This window comes from Colobus angolensis, unplaced genomic scaffold (genome assembly GCF_000951035.1).
Source record: "Colobus angolensis palliatus isolate OR3802 unplaced genomic scaffold, Cang.pa_1.0 Scaffold88, whole genome shotgun sequence".
Taxonomy (NCBI): domain Eukaryota; kingdom Metazoa; phylum Chordata; class Mammalia; order Primates; family Cercopithecidae; genus Colobus; species Colobus angolensis.
In genome coordinates, this window is record NW_012122709.1 from 469,053 (window position 1) to 490,426 (window position 21,374).

At 39.6% G+C, this 21,374-nt stretch overlaps 1 protein-coding gene across 4 annotated transcripts in view; it reads right to left on the bottom strand.

The window, feature by feature from the left end:
* GPC3 (glypican 3) overlaps positions 1–21,374 on the bottom strand; it is a 470,409-nt gene that overhangs the window by 219,020 nt on the left and 230,015 nt on the right. For all 4 annotated transcript variants that reach the window (XM_011930705.1, XM_011930704.1, XM_011930703.1 and 1 more), the window contains one exon: positions 18,059–18,753. In XM_011930705.1, coding sequence (XP_011786095.1) covers positions 18,059–18,753 — 695 coding nt within the window. The remainder of the gene's footprint in view (positions 1–18,058; positions 18,754–21,374) is intronic.

Sequence of the window (21,374 nt, forward strand, 5' to 3'; positions counted from 1 at the left end):
AGCCTGCATGACAGAGTGAGATCCTGTTTCCAAAAAAAAAAAAAAGTAAATCATGTATGTGATAAGGGTCTAGTATCCAGAATATGTAAATAATCCTTACAGTTGAACAATGAAATGACAAATAGCCCAGTTTAAAAATTAAGATTTCAATAGACATTTTACCAGAAAAGATCTGGCCAATAAGCACATGAAAATCACTCAACATCATTAATCATAAGGGAAATTCAAATGAAAACCACAATGAGATACCACTTAAAATCCACTACGATGGTTGTAATAGAAAAAAGGTAGATAATAACAATTGTTGGTGTGGATGTGGATAAATTGGAACCCTCACATTGTTGGTGGGAAAGTAAAATGGCTCAGCTTCATTGGAAAACAGTTTGGCAATTCTTCAAACAGGTAAATAAAGAGTTACCACATGGCTCATGATTCCACTGCTAGGTATATTCCCAAGAGAGATGAAACATACATCTACACAAAGATCTGTGCACAAATGTTCATAGCAACACTATTCATAATAACCAAGAAGTGGAAGAAAACCAAATGTCCATCAACTGATAAGAGACAAACAAAATGTGGTATATACATACAATTGAATATTATTCATCCACAAAAAGTAATGTAGTGATCCATGCTACAATGTGACTGAACCTTGAAAACATGCTAACTGAAAGAGGCAGATGCAAAAGGCCATATATTTTATGATTCCATTTATGTAAAATGTTCAGAACAGACTAATCGATAGAGACAGAAAGCCAGATTAGTCTTTGCCAGGTATGGGGGACAGTGGAGATGGGGAGTAATAGGGGAGTGACAGCTAACTGGTACTGAGTTCCTTTTGGGGTGATACAAATCTTCTAATGCTGATTATGGTAAATGGTTGCACAACTCCATGAATATACTAAAAACCAGTGAATTGCACATTTGAAATAGTTGAATTGATGAATTGTACTCTATATGAATTATATTTCAATAAAGCTGTTTTAAAAAAGAAGTAATGTGGTATAATTTACCACTAATGCAATGGAAATAATGATTTGGACTTGAAATTAAATTAATATAAAAGTAAAAGCAGCACACCAACATGGCACAAGTATACATATGTAACAAACCTGCACGTTACGCACATGTACCCTAGAACTTAAAGTATAATAATAAAAAAAAGTAAAAGATGCTCCAGACAAAGAAATATTATTCAACACTAAAAAGAAATGAACTATCTAGCCACGAAAAGACATGGAGGAAACTTAAAAGCATATTACTAAGTGAAAGAAGTTAATGTGAAAATAGTATAATTCCAACTATGTGACATTCTGGAAAAGGCAAAAGCATGGAGACAGTAAAAAGGTCGGTGGTTATCAGAGGTTAGTGGAGAGGGAGGGATGAACAGGTGAAGCACAGAACATTTTTATAACAGTGAACCAATTCTGCATGATACTAGAATGGTGGATACATGCCGTTACATTTGTCAAAACCCACCAAGAATGAAACCTAATGTAAATGACAGGCTTTGGATGGTAATGATGTTTCAATGTAGGTCCATCCGTTGTAACAAATGTAACACTCTGTTGAAGGATGTTGCTAGTGAGGGAGGGTGTGTGCATGGAGGAGGTAGGAGGTATAAACGAACGCTCCGTAATTTCTGCTCAATTTTGCTATATGAACTCCACACCCCTTTAGCTTGATTTCTTGATTTAACAGAAAAATTAAATACCTGTTATGCATAAGATGATGTATACTAGGGGATGAAGAAAGAATAGTAGTCTCACATAATAAGACTGCTGTTTTTGTTTGTTTGTTTGTTTGTTTGTTTTTGAGACAGAGTCTTGCTGTGTCGCCCGGGCTGGAGTGCAGTGGCCGGATCTCAGCTCACTGCAAGCTCCACCTCCCGGGTTCACGCCATTCTCCTGCCTCAGCCTCCCGAGTAGCTGGGACTACAGGCGCCCGCCACCTCGCCCGGCTAGTTTTTTGTATTTTTAGTAGAGACGGGGTTTCACCGGGTTAGCCAGGATGGTCTGGATCTCCTGACCTCGTGATCCGCCCGTCTCGGCCTCCCAAAGTGCTGGGATTACCGGCTTGAGCCACCGCGCCCGGCCTAAGACTGCTGTTTGATTTAAGAAAATGGCAAATATATCATAGTTGAGACATAATATGTTTCTACATTTTTAAAATCTAGAATTTGTGACATTTGTATTGTGGCAGCATGAGTGGGGCAATGATTATATTAAGTAAATACTGCAGAAGACATATGTCTGGAAAAAAAATCATTTTCAAAATGATCTGATTCACTTTTTGTTTTTTTCAGACAGGGTCTCGCTCTGTTGCCCAGGCTGGAGTACAGTGGCGTGATCAATGTTCACTACAGTCTCAACCTCCCAGGCTCAAGCAATCCTCCCACCTCAGACTCCGGAGTAGCTGGGACCACAGGCATGCAGCAGAACACCAGCTATTTTTTGTTGTTGTTATTTGTAGAGACAAGGTCTCATTATGTTGCCACTGGTCTCGAACTCCTGGGTTCAAGGGATCCTCCCGCCTCAGCCTCCCAAAGTGCTGGGATTACAGGCGTGAGCCATTGCACCAGGTCTCTGATTCACCTTTCATCTTCCTTGTACTTCTGTTAAACTCCCTTCACTCCCACTGTCATTGCTTTTCCCTTTCCTTCCATCAAGGAACAGTGATAACCCAAATCCCAAGAATCAGAAAGGTAGCTGTAATTCATTATAAAAGAGGAAAGACCCTGAGTAGGCAGGATAGATAAGAAGAGACAAGTAAATTTAAGGACCCAATAAAAGAAAAATATCTAAAACAAGGGGATATCATTAAATTATGCCAAAGATTTGTAATAGACATCTATTCATTTTTATACCCAACCTAAATTTAATCATCATTTAACAGTGGTACCCAGAAAAACAATTTAGCATTATACTGCACAATTCACACTCCAAAACAAAGGAGCCATAAACACAGCTTGAGTCTTCCCTCTACTCCCAGGGATTTCAGCACTAAATCTGAGCAAAAGAAGATGAATGCTAAAAATCCCCATAGAGAATCCAGATATACCAAACTGCCCTTTATTCATGAGTCTTCTGTAAAGACCACTGTGAGTAGTTACAAAACTTGTGTGTTCAACTTGGTCTGCTTGGCTGTGAATAAATCTATCCGAACATCTGGGGGATATGATTGATTCTCCTGTTTATTAGTGACAAAGGTTGGGCAAATAGAAGCAGAGGACTACAGTCGTACATGCTGAATAAACTTGTTCAGAGACACAGCAATTTCTGAATGCAAAGACTAGCAGGAACTTCAATGGGAAAAGGCAGAATTGTCCTATTTATCATCATTAGTTATTGTCATTACTCTCTTAGTGTGCCTAATTTATAAATTAAACTTTATCACAGGTATGTATGTATGGGGAAAAAAACACAGTATATATAGGGTTTGGAACTATCTGTGGTTTCAGGCATCCACCGAGAATCAGGCATCCACTGGATGTCTTGGAAGATATCTCTCTGTGGATATGGAGATATTAGTGTATTTGGGTTGTCAGCTCCTGACATAGGGCCTTTGTCACAGGAGTGAGGTAAATATTTATCAATGATGGTGCTGTTAATGAGAGTACCCCAAAGATGAGTGCCTCCATGTGAGAGAAGGTCTAGGAAAAAAAGGCTATTTTGCCTCACAGCAGATTAAATAGATCATGTTACATGTCAGATTTTATAGTGCTGCCATGTACTAGGCATTGTTGCAAATTTTCATAGTAGTTCTGTGAGGTTGGTATTTTTATCCCCATTCTATAGTTGAAACAACCAAGGCTCAGAGATTATACTACATGCTCATGTCACTAAGATAAAGAACAGTTGAATAGAAATTCACATTCTGGCCAGATGCAGTGCCTCATGCCTGTAATCTTAGCACTTTGGGAGGCTGAGGTGGGAGGATCACTTGAGCCCAGGAGTTGGAGACCAAGTCTGGGCAAACAGCGAGACCCTGTCTCTCAAAAAAAAAAAAAAAATACAAAAATTAGCCAGGCGTGGTGGTGCACACCTGTAGTCCCAGTTATGGCGTGGGGCAAGGGGTGAGGTAGAAGGATCACTTGAGCCCAGGAGGAAGAGGTTGCAGTGAGCCGAGATGGCACCACTGCACTCCAGCCTGGGCAACAGAGTGAGACTTTGTTTCAATAAATTAAAAAAGAGAGGGAGAGAAAGTCACATTCTAACTCCTGAAGCCCATGTTCTTTTCACTGCATCACACAACCTTTTCTTCCTCTGCTCCTTGCAATGCAAGCTGATCCATTCCTGTGCAGGGTATTGACTCAGCTTTCCATCTAGAAAGCTTTGCTCTTAAAAATCTCTGTGGTGCCATTAAAAATGAATGTTTGTTGTAATTTATTATTCCTGGTATCTTATAGAGTTTTCGGTCAATGCTAACCAGAACTGAGACAATTCTGAATGGGGCCTTTCAGAGCACAGCAGTTTGAGTCATGCATTAATTGTTTTTAAATCAATGTATTACAGATTCAGGAGAAATGGTAGGGGAGGAAACAGACTTTAAAACTTTATAAACACAGATGTGTGAGGAAAATGTTTCCACCAGTGTGTATTCTTTCATTCTCTGTGATCTGGGAATTGTTAACATCCTTTTCAGAATGATAGAAATCTAACACGAATTCTATAGTTTCTATCTGTCAAGTCTGATTATACTAATTTGTCACAATTATTGTTTTATTTTTAATCAGAGTAGGGACACTAGTTTAGTTCCCTGCTTTTTTGACTAGAATGCTTTATGTTTAGAAAACTTGTGAAGAAACCGCTCAAAGATGATTTAAAGTGCTCACAATTTTTTAAAAAATATGCTAGCAGGTTGGTACAGTCAAGAAACTCATTCATTTTGCATTAAGAATTTGTTAAGAGGAATGAGCAGTTGGGTAAATCAGAAACTTAGTTAATAGGGAACTCCTTCCATGTATGGAAAGAGATCATTACAGGGTTTAAAACAGAGTAAGAAAGATACAGAGCTTGGTATTTCACAATTCTTTGGATTTCTGATCTGAAAGAGAGAAAATGTTGAAGCCTTATATGTTTTAAAGTATTTTTAAAATACTTTTAAATACTTTTAAAAATACTTTTTAAGGTATTTTTTCAAAAAGCTCATCAAGAATGAATGTGTGTGTGTGTGTGTGTGCGCACGTGCGTGTGTTTTGTTTTGTTTTTAGGTAAATGAAATAGGCCGTGATTCTGGAGGAGGCCTGAGCTCCAAGGAAATTTAGAAAAATTTAATTAACTCATTTAATCTTAATCACTTCATTAGAGGCCTCATCTCTGAATAAGTGTGGGGCCCTGATCCAATAGGATTAGTGTCTTCATAAGAAGCGATACCAGAGAGGTTGTGTTCTCTCTCTCTGTCTCTCTCTATGTCCTCCTCTTTCCCCACAGGGTGCACATGCACCAAGGGAAAGCCATGTTAAAACAGAATGAGATGGCAGCCATCTGCAAGCCAAGAAGAAAGCCCTTACTAGAGACTGAATCTGCCAGGACCTTAATCTTGGAGTTTTAACCCCCGGATCTGTGGGAAAATAAACTTCTGTTGTTTAAGCCAAAAAGAAAAAGAAGAAAAGAAAAAGAAAGAAAACTTTAATTAAGATTAATTAATACAAATATGAGGAAAAGCAGAGAAGAAAAGCTAAGCCCATTGGAAGTTTCCATGCAATTCTCAAGGCCACACGTAGAAAACCAGATGAATAATAACTGAAAGAGTAGGCAAGAATGAAAGACCCTTAGTAACTTCTGGCTCCCCATCCTGCCTCATTCCAGACAACTGAGTCAGCTTATATCCATCTGCAGACAAGGCCAAGCCACGCCCATATATTCTAAGACTGGGTCTGGCCCTGGGCAAGAGATGTACCTCAAAAGTTGCTGCAGTAGAGAGCAATTAGCTGAAGCTGCCTTGTTGCTGGCACCTGCTTCCAAGTCTCTCCGTCTCAGTTCCTTAACTAGGAAAATGGTACTGATAATTCCCTTTCCATTAGTATTGTAAACATTAAATGAGTTGATCCATGTAAAGAGCTTAGAACTGTGTGAGGCACACAGCAAGTGCTTACTAAATAACCACTCTTGTCATCATCCTCCTCATTGTATAGATTAAGGAACAGACATAAAGAAGTTGCTTTTCGCAGGCCACTTGCCTGTGGCAGCACGAGGCAAAGATCCTGTATTAAAATTCTGAACGAATGTTCTTTATAACTTACAATGTATAGCAGGTAATTTCATAAGGTCCCACATACACTTAAATATTTCTCCCTACAACTGCATCACAGTGACTGAGATCTAGCTTTTTTGATAATCCTTTTTAAGAACTTTCTAGCGATAACTTTGCTAATGAAGTTTGCTTCTCATGAGAGGGAATACATTAGAGAACTAGTAGAAGCAGAAATGGATTTCCTGTGATGACTAAACCATAATCACACATCACCACTCTAAATAAATAAAGTACAGGGTTTGAATGAACAGAACAGAGCAAGGTACAAATTTGAAGCAGAAGGAAAAGGAATGGGTTTAGTGTAGGCATTGGCCAGAGGTCGGGGACAGGCAGCTGGGATAGAAGGGCAAAAGCTTTCCAAAAGAGTTCAGAGGAATTCCTTCACAAACACCGTGCTCTTAGTGTGGGGTTTCATCCATGAAACTGAGCCTGTAACTTAGATCTGATCATTATTTTCTGGAAGCATAAGAGAAACCCACACCCAGAACTCAGTAATGTGTATATGTTGCTGAGATGATTTCTAAGCCAAATCAGTCTCCTTCAGCTCTACTACATGAGATTTAATGATAAAAAATAATTCACAGCATAGGTTTGAGTTTGAAAAAGAGGGGTCCATCTATTAACTATATGAAAATACAGAATAACTTTTAAAAATCATATAATGTGTATAAAATTTTTTCTTTGGAAAAAAAAGGTAGAACATTAACTGTGAGTAGTACTTGGGCTGCATATTTTATGAGGTTTATTTGTACTGCATATCTTTGATGGGCTCTATTTGTGGCTGAAAGTACAAACACACTGATTACAATCACTCTTCCCTACATTTAGGAACAAAATTAATTATCTGCAGAAAGCAGAAAGGCTTAGATAGACTCTCAGTCAGTAAATGATAATAGACAGCACCCAAATATAATGACTCTGCTTCCTACTTTATCTGTTTTAGGCATTCTGAGTGGAATGAAAAAGGGAAAAATTAATTCGCTTTCTGAATATTCTTCAGAATGAATTTGAATTGGGTAATAAGGAGGCAGCAATAACCCTCCCCTCACCCCCATATGAAACAAGAAAGCAGCCTTGCCGGATTATGTACTTCCCAAAGGGGCATTTTAAAAGGACATTAAGAAATCTGTAATTTCACCAAAACAAAGGCTATTTGTTTTACCCCATTAACATTCCCCCCAACAAGGAAGGGAAAAGTAAACTGTAAGACCTAGAACAGTGCTCAGCACTCAGCACTCAGAAAATTGTGGTTGCTGGTAATGATGAAATTTGTATTTTATCTTCCAAAGGCTGCAACATGCTGGAAGACATCTGCTCAGAATTCCCTTATCTTCGCCTTTTGTAAAATTCTTTATTACAGCAAGTATTAAAATTGCTCCCTATCTTGAGGAAATTACTATAGGACAGTACAACTTCATTAAAAAATGCTTCTGTGACATTCAAATACGTTTTCCATTTTTAAGGTAGGGGCAGGAGGATTGGTCATTTTAAGAAACAGTCAAGTTAGAAAACATTTTTCTGCCAGATACTTGAGCTAGACAACAAAATGCATAGGCATAAGAGGTCAGTGAGCCAAGGTTACTTGTGGTGCCATTGTGAGTGGATAATGCAGAACTACACTCGCCAAGTGGAACCTTGTGCCAAGTGGGGGAAATTGAATCACAGGGAAATCACAGCGTATATAACTCTATGTTTTGTGCGGCATTTCAGCTTTTCTAATGAAGGGAGCAAGTATCCAGGAGCTTTTTTGCCCCCACAAAGTAGGAGGCTACTTTCACTATACTCTGATTCCCTAGCCACTCAACATCTTTTAAAAAGGCATTGTGGTTACTGTAACCTTGTAGTATAGTTTGAAGTCAGGCAGCGTGATGTCAAAACAGATATATAGACCAATGGATCAGAACAGAGGCCTCAGAAATAACACTACACATCTACAACCACCTGATCTTTGACAAACCTGACAACAAGAAGCAATGGGGGAAAGGATTCCCTATTTAATAAATGGTGCTGGGAAAACTGGCTAGCCATATGCAGAAAACAGAAACTGGACCCCTTCCTTACACCTTATACCAAAATTAACTCAAGATAGATTAAAGACTTAAACGTAAAACCTAAAACCATAAAAACCCTAGAAGAAAACCTAGGCAATACCATTCAGGACACAAGCATGGGCAAAGACTTCATGACTAAAACACCAAAAGCAATGGCCACAAAAGCCAAAATTGACATGTGGGATCTAATTAAACTAAAGAGCTTCTGCACAGCAAAAGAAACTATCATCAGGGTGAACAGGCAACCTACCAAATGGGAGAAAATTTTTGCAATCTATCCATCTGACAAACGGCTAATATCCAGAATCTACAAGGAACTTAAACAAATTTACAAGAAAAAAACAACCTCATCAAAAAGTGAGCAAAGCATATGAACAGACACTTCTCAAAAGAAGACATTTATGTGGCCAACAAACACATGAAAAAAAGCTCATCATCACTGGTCATTAGAGAAATGCAAATCAAAACCACAATGAGATACCATCTCACGTCAGTTAGAATGGCGATCATTAAAAAGTCAGGAAACAACAGATGCTGGAGAGGATGTGGAGAAATAGAAATGCTTTTACAATGTTGGTGCGGGTGTAAATTAGTTCAACCATCATGGAAGACAGTGTGGCGATTCCTCAAAGATTTAGAACCAGAAATACCATTTGACCCAGCAATCCCATTACTGGGTATATACCCAAAGAATTATAAATCATTCTACTATAAAGACACATGCACATGTAGGTTTACTGCAGCACTGTTTACAATAGCAAAGACTTGGAACCAACCTAAATACCCATCAATGTTAGACTGGATAAAGAAAATGTGGCACATATATACCATGGAATACTATGCAGCCATAAAAAAGGATGAGTTCATGTCGTTTGCAGGGACATGGATGAAGCTGGAAACCATCATTCTCAGCAAACTAACACAGGAACAGAAAACCAAACACCATATGTTCTCATTCATAAGTGGCAGTTGGACAATGAGAACACATGGACACAGGGAGGGGAACATATCATGATACACTGGGGCCTGTCGGGGGGTGGAGGGTTAGGGAGGGATAGCATTAGGAGAAACACTTAATGTAGATGACAGGTTGATGGGTGCAGCAAACCACAATGGCACATGTATACCTATGTAACAAACCTGCATGTTCTGCACATGTATCCCAGAACTTAAAGTTTATTTTAAAAAAGGCATTGTTGGCTCCCTCACTGTTGTCTCAGGACCACAGGTGTACTCAGAATATCAGGTCATGGTGAGATCTTCTTGGACTTCTGCCTACCTGGGCAAATATCTCTGGCTTTCTAATCTTTCTGAATACACTCTGAGGACGAATCCGTCCTCTGTCACTGCCAGCAGGCATGGATAAGCATGTGCTAACCACTCTGTGGTCATCACAATGCTTTACCCTAGAAGTGCAATAAAACAGAAAACTTAATTCAGCCAAGTCACTTAGCAACACAAAACTCCCAACCCTACAGCCTGAACAGAGCAAGAAAGGAAATGACAGCTTAGAGACTGAAAAGAGAGCAGTGGAGTAGCTGGAGGCTCACAGTAGCAGAGTTTACTGCTAATGAAAAGCAACAAACAGGTACCTCTTTGATATTTTCTTTTTAAAGTATTCTCTGAAGAGCTGAGAAAACTGCCACAGTTCTCAGTATTCAGATGTGCCTTCTGCTACCCTCCAACAGGTGGCACACGGGCCTGCTTTTCGGCTAATCAGTCAGGGTTGAGCTAATTGTCTTTTACTAACTTCTAATTTCCTTGCCAGATCCTCCAAGAGCATTGAGAACTTGAAAGGGTGGGGGACCGTGTGTTGGAAGACAATTCTCCATGGATCTCTTGTGTTTTGGCATGTCTTAGGAACAGACAAACTGACTACCCTTTGTTCCAGACTATCCTTTTCAAGTATCTTTGTAGCCTTGGAAGATAGAGATGATATTTCCCTTTAGAATAAAGAGCAGGTGGGCTTACCATCTACTATAAAAGATTTGAGTTCCTTAAGTTCAAAGTTTCTCTTCTATAATACAACTTACTATGCGTACAGGAATCATTCAGTTCTCTTTGCCTTACCCTGTGGGAACTGGGACTCAGGGATCTGGCACAAATGCTAATACTCTGGCTGCTGCTATTGCTGTAAGCAATAAACTGTCCTTCATCTCTGACTCAGGAGTCTTATGCCATTAACTAACATCGATGAAACTTCAGCAGGCTAACTTGCAATCAGGGTAAAAATCTCAGATCTTTCACAGCTCTTGAGGATGTGTTCCTGCCACATCAGTCCACTGACCACAGAAAGGATGTAAAATTTCTCTCTAAAAATTCAGAACATATAAGCAACTAGCAATTATGCCAAGGCAAAGGCAAGCAATTATAGATTTATGAAGAACCCATCTAATTTCTTAACATGACCTGTAATATATGTATAATTTCAGGATGCAACATTAAAAAAGGCTCCCTTTATGTAACCACTTTTTGAAACCTACCATAAAGTTAACATTTATTGCCTAAAACATGGTGCCAATTTTTTTCATTTGTATTCTTGCAATAAATAGGTAATGTGTGTTTTAAAACTATATATTTTCTCCATGGAAATCACTGAAGCTATTTTGATTGTGAATGAAAAAATGATGGCAGCCTGTAAACAGTTTTTGTCTTTCCAGAAATAAACCTCGTGTAAGTAAAGTTCCTTACCATTGTTCTAGATGCTGACCTGCAGACACCAATTAGGTAGTGAGCCATTTACTTGTTTTTATCACTTTCAAATCACTTGATACTGAAAACAGCTTGTATGAATTCAGACAAGGTATCTCTATCTGAGACTGAAAAATGAAAGTCCAAAGTGATAGCATGAGGAGAAAAACACTGACATTCTGACACCTGAGAAATAACCTCAGCCTTCAACAGTGGAGAGGAAGGTAAGACGACTTACAGTCACTCACACTGACAGCAAAATATAAGAGTTTGATGGAGTTAATTATTATTGAGGATCAACAGAGACTCTTCCCCAGAGCTTCCTGGCACACAAAAATAAATACTGACTTCAGAAATCCTAGCAAAGGAAATGGATGTACTTGGATATGTTAGGTTCTCAGTAGGCAATGTTACTATTATTAAATGCCAAGGACACTCCACACTGGAGATCTGATGTTCTTCTAATGTCCGGAATCAAAGGCAGATGCATTAAAAACTATCTGTTGGTCCAATTGGCAGATTTCCAACTTTGCAAGTAGAAGAGAATCTCTTTCTCACCACCGGCACTGCTCACATAGATTCTAGGCCAAGTCATCTGACTGTGTGACTGGACCTTCCATCACCTGCACAAACATTCCTTCTTCTCCTTGAAACTACTCTGTTCCTTTAAGTGTTAGGAAGATGAAAAATCTCATGCCTTTTAGTACTTCATTGGGAAATACTAGAGCAAAAGTCTCCAAGGAGGGAGAATGAATTCAAAACCTGATTGTGCAGCTGGAAAAACAGTAGGGAGTAATACAGGATATTAAATAATATAATAAAAACCTACTTAGTCTGTGTTTGGGGAATAAAGATTCTGCTGAAGAGAATAGAACTACTTGAGAGAGCAATATAGAGTAATGGTTAAGAGCATGAGCTTTGGAGTCAGACAGATTCAGCTTTGAATACCAGTTCTGCCACCTACTAGCCAAGTGACCACTGAGGGCAACACAACAGAGTCATGTGCATCTTTCCAGCTATTCCCTCTGATCCACAGTGGCTACCACAGTGCTTCCATTATTAGATGCTCAATAAATGCTTCCTGTAATGAATACTATTTCAGATAGTGCTAAAATGAATATCACAATGAAAAAAGAAAGGGAGAAATAATGGTGGTAGAAAAGGTTGCAATTCTACACAATGTTCAAGGAAGAATAGAACAAGCCAAGGTAATGAAATTGTGGGAGAGGAAGCACTAACTCTGAGAAATGCTGAAATGAATCAATAAAGATAGTATGCATGTGTGTACACGCAGAAAAATAAAAGTGCAAATCGCCATGTGAAGTCATGTGAGTAGTTACTTTAGGGATTAAAGGAAGTGAACAAAATTATAGACAGTTTTGGGAAAGTTTCTGGGAGAGGGATAAACATCCAACATGCTAATTATTAATCATTTAGTAAATGGATAAATTATACATGAAATATACAATGGCTATGCATATAGTCCACACATAGGTATATGGTAACAGCAATCAAAATGGTTGTCAGGATAAAAACAGTTGTATTTTAAAAAGAAGCTGTGGCTTTCAGCAGTTTGGGTGTAACAACACTGAAAATATATGTATTGCAAAATGGTACATATTTGTAGTTGCTTTAAGGTATAAGATGTAGAATTCAATAATGCACTGATAAATTTAATAGTGATACTTTCACCCAAATACTGCTAAAGATCTATTCAATTCTCACTTGGGGCCAAGATATTTATCCTAGTTTGTACAGATATTTACCTCAGTTTGCAAAACGGATCTATTTATAGTCTCATCATTAATACTTTCTTGCATTATCAGCACAAATCTTCTCTTTCTCCCTCCCTCCCTCCCTCTCTCCCCTCCCCCCCCACACACATGTATTTACACACACATTCTCACACACTTACTATTTTTATTTACTTCATTTAGACTAAAATAACATTAAGAGATCTTGGCACCTAAAAATAAGTTTAAGAAAAACTCATTTTTCAATTGGCACTTAGATCACTGTAGTAAGAAAGAGTACTGGACTGGGACTTAGTGAGTATTTGCCATGTTCCTGAACCTAACATTGCATTTAATTGCCATATCTCAACCCCATTTTATAGATGAAGAATTAAAGGTCCTAGCTTTGCCACTAATTGTCTGTGGAACATAGGCCATTCACTTCCAACCTCTGGGGCTTATTTTCTTTATCTTCCAAACGAAGTGCCTGGATATGCTCCCAAGGAAGCATCAGAATCAACTGGGACATTTCTTAAATGAAAAATCATTTGGGCCGGGCGCGGTGGCTCAAGCCTGTAATCCCAGCACTTTGGGAGGCCAAGGCGGGCAGATCACGAGGTCAGGAGATCGAGACCATCCTGGCTAATACGGTGAAACCCCGTCTCTACTAAAAATACAAAAAATTAGCCGGGCGAGGTGGTGGGCGCCTGTAGTCCCAGCTACTCGGGAGGCTGAGGCAGGAGAATGGCGTAAACCCAGGAGGCGGAGCTTGCAGTGAGCCGAGATCGCGCCACTGCACTCCAGCCTGGGTGACAGAGCAAGACTCCATTTCAAAAAAAAAAAAAAAAGAAAGAAAAAGAAAAAACATTTGGGCACAGTGGCTCAAGCCTGTAATCCTAGCACTTTGGGAGGCTGAGGCAGGTGGATTGCTTGAGACCAGGAGTTCGAGACTAGCCTGGCCAACATAGCGAAACCCCATCTCTACTAAAAATACGAAAAATTAGCCAGGTGTCTTGGCACGCGCCTGTAATCCTAGCTACTCGGGAGGCCAAGGCATGAGAATCGCTTGGGCCTGGGAGGCGGAGGTTGCAGTGAACCAAGATCGAGCCACTGTACTCCAGCCTGGGTGACAGAGTGAGACCCTGTCTCAAAAAACAAAACAGAACAAAACAAAAGAAAATCATCTGACCTCTTCACACACCTTTGGTATCAAAATCTCTGCAGGGGTGGACTTCAGGAATGTGTCCAACAAGTAACCCAGGTGATTGGGATGATGAGCCGAGTTTGAGAACAGGATCCTTTACCACCTCCAGTGGTGCTGCCAGAGACAATACCCCAGTATTTGTCTGCCTGCCTTCACTTGGTAGTCTGAAGTATTGAGAACTATGCTAGAGAAAACTAAAGCACCAACCAGGCACACTTAAAAAACCGAACAGTACCACACTCACTTAGAAGACCGAAGCAATCTTCATAATCTGGGTAGATGACAGCCACAAAAACAACTAGGCAAAGTCTCTGTGTGGCAGACCTCACGTCATGGCTTAAAACCATCTCGAAAGGATATCCCAGCAGAGCTCAGGAAGAGGATATTTTTAAAGAAGTCTCTCACCACAACTGAACCTCAAGCAGGACTGAATGGCAGGTTTTTACATTTTATCGCAACAGGAAGGTGAGGGTGCTACTGGAGAATCTCATTAAAGCTTTAGTTTTAAACCAGCTTTTGCTTTGGGGCATTCTGTGGGTTTGTTAATGTGAAACAGAGTTCTGCAGCTCTGACTTCCCTTCGCCCTCATAAATGCCCAGTCCCTTTTTGACCCGTACTGAGTATGGGCTGGATCACACCTGGCCAGTGATTCCCCTACCCCCACCATTTGGTACATATTACTTAGAGTTGGTGATCATAAAACACGAACAAGGCAGAGTTTACATATGTTTTCTGGTTTAGTTCAGGCATTCCCTGGGGATGGCAGAATTCACACTCTCATAACCAGCTGGGAGCTGGGAGCAATCAGGCCCTTAATGGCCAAAACAGAAAGGGCCTGCATCACTGAGCACCTCTTGACAGCCAAAGCCTTTCTTCCTGAATGATAATGACATGAAATGCACTCCCCCTGCACTCATGTGCATGCACCTAAAATGTAGCAGGTTTGGCAGCCAGAAATAGCTATCCAATTTAGGTTCACTATGTGTTTGCAAAATCCTAATGGAGCTCTTAGAGTAAAAGTCTAGGGGGGCCTAAGGGGGGACAGACTGGTATGATGGAAAAAGTACTAGATTGTAGCAGCAGAAGACCTTGGATTCTACAGCTGGCTCCTCCATTAATTACATAACTTTGGGTAAGCCTCCCTGAACTTTATTTCCTCCTTTGTAAATCAATGGGATTGGACTAGCTAATCTCTCACAGTCCTTTCAACATTCACATTATGATGAAATGTTCACTATGGTGAAATGCATTCAGTTACACGTCTGTCTACCAACTAGACTGTGACCTTTTCAAGACTTAAGAACTATGTCTTGGGTAGTTTTGAATATCCAGCACCTAGCAAAGTGCCATACACAAAGCAGATGTTTAATAAATGTTTCCTAAATGAACCTTCATGTCTAGTGCCTGATCAAAACAGTGCACTTAATTCTTTATAAGCTCCTCACTTCATTTTTTATGTGTTTAAAAGCACCACACGGCCGGGTGCAGCAGCTCACGCCTGTAATCCCAGCACTTTGGGCAATCTAGGTGGGTGGATCACCTGAGGTCAGGAGTTCGAGACTAGCCTGACCAATGTGGTGAAATCTCGTCTCTACTAAAAGTACAGAATTAGCCAGGCATGGTGGCGTGCGCCTGTAATCCCAGCTTCTCGGGAGGCTGAGGCAAGAGAATCGCTTAGAACTAGGAGGCAGAGGTTGCAGTTAGCAGAGATTATGCCACTGCACTCCAGCCTGAGCAACAGAATGAGACTCTGTCTCAAAAATAAATAAATAAATAAATGCACCAAAGGAGGATACTTGTTTTCAAGATCAATTGTGTTGTTGTGAAGTGACCAATATCAGAGGCAACCTTTAAACACTCCTACACCCTGTCTTTAATGTTGTCTCTTTATTTTCCTCTTACTGAAAGCATTTCCACGCCCCTGGCATGCTTTCTTTGTGTCTTACACACGGTAGGCCCTGAATCAGTATTAGGTGAATGAACATATGAATGCATTTACTTTTTCTAGTTTGGTAAAATTTACTTTTGCAGAAGGCCCCAGAATCTGGCCTCAAATTGTGAAGCAGTCAAGGGAATAATTAGCCACTGAAGAACACTGTAATTAGATAGGACATTTTTGTTCATTTTACTATAAAATATTTTCACAGGAAATGTGTTTTAAATGACTAACAATGTGAATGGGGCAATTACAGCAACTCCATAAGTAGTCAGGCTGAGGGTTGCATCATTTTTGTCCTCTTTCCTAGTTTAATTCACCAAAGAAACTAATTACCCCTAGAGTTTAAAGACAAGCTGAAATAGCCGAATCCATCCTCCACATTTTGGATAAGCAATGGTTCAGAGTGCATAGTAGTTGCACTGTATAGATGCTAAGGGTATGGATCAACCAAGCCAACAAGGTCTGGGTTTGAATCCCAGCTCCTCTGACTTAACTAGCTTTGAGGAAGAAATAAGACTCAGTGTTTGATAGATCAGTAGGGTGTCTACAGTGTATAGTAATCTATCATATATTTCTTTCTCTTTTTTTTTTTTTTTTTTTTTTTGAGAACGGGTCTCATTCTTTCACCCAGGCTGGGGTGCAGTGGCGTGATCATGGCTCACTGCAGAGTTGACCTCCTGAGCCCGTCACCCTCCCACTTCAATCTCCCCAGTAGCATGCCACCATGCCCAGCTAGTTTTTTGTATTTTTTTTTTTTTTTTTTTAGTAGAGATGGGGTCTCTATGTTGCCCAGACTGGTCTTGAACTCCTAGCCTCAAACAATCCTCTAACCTCGGCCTCCCAAAGTGTTGGGATTACAGGCATAAGCCACAGCACCTGGCCACATATATTTTAAAGTAGCTAAAAAAGAAGAATTTGAATGTTTCTAGCATAAAGACAAATATTTAGGTGATGGATATCCCAATCATATTGATTTGACCTTTACAAATTATATGAATGTATTAAACTATCACATGTCCCCTGAAAATATGTACATTTATTGTATATCAATGAAAAATAATTAGCGGAAAGGAGAAATAGAATATTTCTAAAACAGAAAAACAAAACAAAACCCAGCTTTTAGGTTTATTAGGACTGATTTCACGGGTTACTATGAAATGATATTATGTAAACTAGCTAGCATAGCACTTGAGATGTAGTGGAAGCTCAACAATGGTAGTGTAATATACTATTCTGCCACCTCCTTCTACAAAGCTGGCAGCATTCGGGAATCAGATACTACCTTAGGGGAACTGACTGGTAGCTCTTGGTTACATGTTCTGCTAGATATTGGAAGTTGGTGTCTCCTGTGGTTCCGTTACTAACAATATCTGACTGAAACCAAGCAAACTGCTGCCTCACTCACAGAACTTCCCTTCCTCCATCACGAATTTCATCAGGGTTAGACTGATAGAATCAAGGCTATAAACAAAACCACTGGAGAACATGGATTGTTTGCCTTGCTTATGTGCTTGTGAGGTTTAGTTAGTGAACTCTAGCTGGGTCTTCTGTGTTTGAAGTTACTACTCAAAATGCTAATGTGATATACATGACTGAAAATACCAAGAGGAAACTAGAATCAGAAAAATTGGTGATAACCAAATTAAACGGAGATCTGGTCAATTTCTGAAGTATGGCTCTTCCGCTAACTTTAGGTGGGTGCTCTTAGGCAAGTTGCAATTTCATTAAGCTTCAGTTTCCTCATTTATAAAATGAAGATAATAGCTCCCACTTCACAGGCTTGTCATCTATTGTGTATCAAAAATGAGGATTATGATAACTGACAATAATGCTAATAATAGCCAACATTTATTGAAGACTTACCACGTACCAGACACGTGCTAAGTGCTTTAACAAACGCCATTCCCTATGAAGAAGATATTCTTTTTATTTCCATTTCATGAATCAGAAAAATGAACTCATAAAGATAAAATGACTTCCCAACGTCACACAGTAAGGAAGTGGGTGGACCATAACAGCCTGTGGTCTTAATATGCTGCCTAACTCTGTGAGGTCATTCAGTCTATCATCATCCCTTCCCCCATTTCCAATTGTGTTATCATTTCTCTCCATCAGCACCTGCTACTGGCCACCTCACCCCAATAAGGCCCAAATCCTCTGAAAACTGTAGACTGGTACTCACAGTGGTGGTCAGCTTTCCTGCATTCTTCTGGACATACTGGATAGAATCGTGGATTGTTGAAAAGAGACCAAGCAGTACGTTTTCCATGTCATAGATTCTGTACATGCCATTCACAAGCTCTTCAAGAGACAGAATGTATTCTCTCCAGTACTTGTCAATCTCCACCACACCTGCCATACAGCCTTGCATGACCACATTGCAGTAACCACCACAAGGTTTAACCATCATCAGTCCCTGGCAGTAAGAGCAGTACCACATTCTGGTGAGCATTCGGCCACAGTCCTTACTGAACTTCAGGTGATCGGTTGTGTTGATCACTTCAATTCCAAGATTCAGAGCCTGAAGGAAGATCCTAGTGACTTGCAGTGACTTAGAAACCTGGGTCATAATAAGCTTGGGGAAGTTCCCAAATACTTTCAGGTCACGTCTTGCTCCTCGGAGGCACTCATTGATGTCCAAGGCTGAATCAGGCAGGCCTGGGTTCATTAGCTGGGTATAGATGACTGGAAACAGGCTATCAAACAATTCATTGACCATGTCATCCACATTGATGTCAGAACCCAAGATATAGAGAGACACATCTGTGAAAAATTCACCCACAAACTCAAAAGCTTGTGGAGTCAGGCTTGGGTAGTTGTTCTTGAACATGGCATTGGTGTAGTTCTTGGCATGGCGAACAACAATTTCAAAGGCCTCTGTAAAAAAAAAAAAAAGAGAGACACAAAAATGTGTACAAATTAAAGCATGAAAATCCAGGGTGTAAATGAATTTGAGACTTCTCTATTGCTGTGGTGATTAAGGTCCCATTTGCATTAAATAATTGACTCTCATTCACTTCTGGCATTGCCTCTACTCTTGCAGTTGTTTGCTCCTATAAATCAATTTTCCTTTCTGAACATGAAGTCCAGATTCTGATGTGCACATAAATTCTTAACACACAAATTATATTTCAAATGACAAAAGCCAAGATTCGGTTAACATTTCGGTCTTTCATGAAAACATTGATTAAAAATTGGCTAAATGAGAAGTTATTTCTCTTTCTCACATTGATTTATTCAGTTAAAAAGAAATTGTATTCCAGGACATTTCATTTTTAGACAGAGATAAATATTTGACAACAAACCATATATTGTATAAACTCACACAACAATTTAAGCCTGTTTAGCCCTGTAGGGGAGGCAAGTTCCTAGCCAAGAATAAAAGCTATCACAAATTTAATCATTTTGGTAGATTTTCTCCTGATAACTTTAAAGAGAGCTTTCTGACAGATTGCCAGACCTGGAAATGGAATTTATCCAATGCATTTGTATCTGGGTGGAAAAACAATCCATGTACTTATCTATCATTTGGTATTGAAAACAACACCTCTGGTATTTGCAAGCTGAACATCCGGAGGGATAACTACTAAGCTTCCTTGCTAAGTTCAGTTTCCACGTGGCTTGGAAGCCTTATCTGCTCTACAGAGACCACAAATTCATAATTGTATCTGCTGCCCCAATCCCTTTGCATAAAGCCTAATCAGTGTCATTGGTTTGAAAAAGAAAGTAGTAATGTCACTGTCTCATTTTCTCCAAACTGAAACATCCCAGACCCAAATTATTTCATATAATCAGAGTTCTACATTTATATGAGGGAAGGAAAAACAACCACAATAGGCTTTTGAAGAAGACAGAGTCTAAAAACAAAAACAGCCAAGTTTCCTGAGACACCTAAAATTAACTTAGTCCTTCCTTCCATTTCCTTCCAAAGTGCAAAGGTCCATGACAGATGTACTCCAAATGATGCCAGTTCATGAGCCTTGAAAAATCAAATTATTACCACTTTTAGACTACTAGAGAGACCATACTCTAACAGTTCCTTGGGATCACTTAGTCCAACATTTCAGTCATCTGTGGCGGAAGTGAGCTCTAGGTTGTGCTACCACCATCTGCCCCAGATCCCTCCCAGGGTAGAACATGCTCCCTAGATTCTTCTCTTGGGCTTATGACATGCCCAGCAATGTTGAACAATTGCCAGGACAATTCTATTGGGCTTCCAAGCTCACTTGAGAAAATAATAAGTTTAAAACAGAACTTAACTTCCTACAAAGGTTTTGAGTATATGTGTGTTGGCTGCAGGTCTGAGGGCAGTGAGAGTGTAACAGTCTCTGAGGGACACTAGCTTGCATTGATTACTTCTACTTTGCAGCTGTGTATCCCTGGGGGAAAAAATTTGCCTTTCCATAAGTTGTTGAATGCTCATTTGGTTTTTTGTTTGTTTAGAACATTAAGCAATTCCTAGAAAGTTGGTCTATCTTATAACAACTCTCCAAACTCCACATGCTCCTTTAGTCTCAATCCTTGTTTTCTAAAAGCTGGATGAGGCCAAGAGATTAGCCCAATACAGAGGACCACTCAATAAATTCATTAAAATCATCAGAAATTTGGAGAATTGAGACTATTCATTCATTTTAATTTCAGCTGGCAATCACTTGTTATATATCAGGCTCTGTGGCAGGTGCTAGAGGCACGTAAGTGCTGGGTAGATGGAGACAAATGATATACCATCCTTGTCTTAGAAGTATTCACAAGCTATATGGTTTAGAGTTTACAAAACATTCTCAAGTATATTATGGCATCTACTTTTTACAACAATCTTTTAAGTTTGGTATTACAACTCCCATTTTATAGATGACAAAATTGAGGCTCAGTAGAGTTAAAGCATTTTCCCGTGGTCACACAGGAAAGTAGAAGCAATCAACACAAACTAGTGTCTTCCATAACAGTTACACTCTTGCTGCCCTCGACCTACAGCCAATACACATATTCTCAAAAACCTTTGCAGAAAGTAAAGTTCTATTTTAAACTCATTATTTTCCCATTGGCTTCCCATCTTCAAATGGAAACATACTAGAAGGAATTGCAACCCAAAGACCAACAAAGCAGAGGCACACCTTTCACCTTTGCCTTTGTGCAGAATGAAGAGGAGGGAAAAGACAGCTGTGGATATGCCACTCCTGTAGATCTCAATCATCCAAGCATCCCTAAAATGAATTTTATACAAGGCAAGCTCTATCTCAAGTACAGTGCATTCATTCTCTAATGTGCAAGATGTACAACAGTGAGATTCCATTGACTGTACTGTCATAACATTTTTTAAAAGTTTCTGTTACTAGCACTCTTAAATCTATAGAAAAAGAAAATTATAAAAGATCATAAACTCTTCTGCAGAAAGAATAATCACAATGCATGTTGCAGGGGAAAAGGTCTAGGGGTTTACTTTGAACCTCAAGCTCATATGTACTCCCTGCTCCGACTTCCACAGCTCAGAATCCACT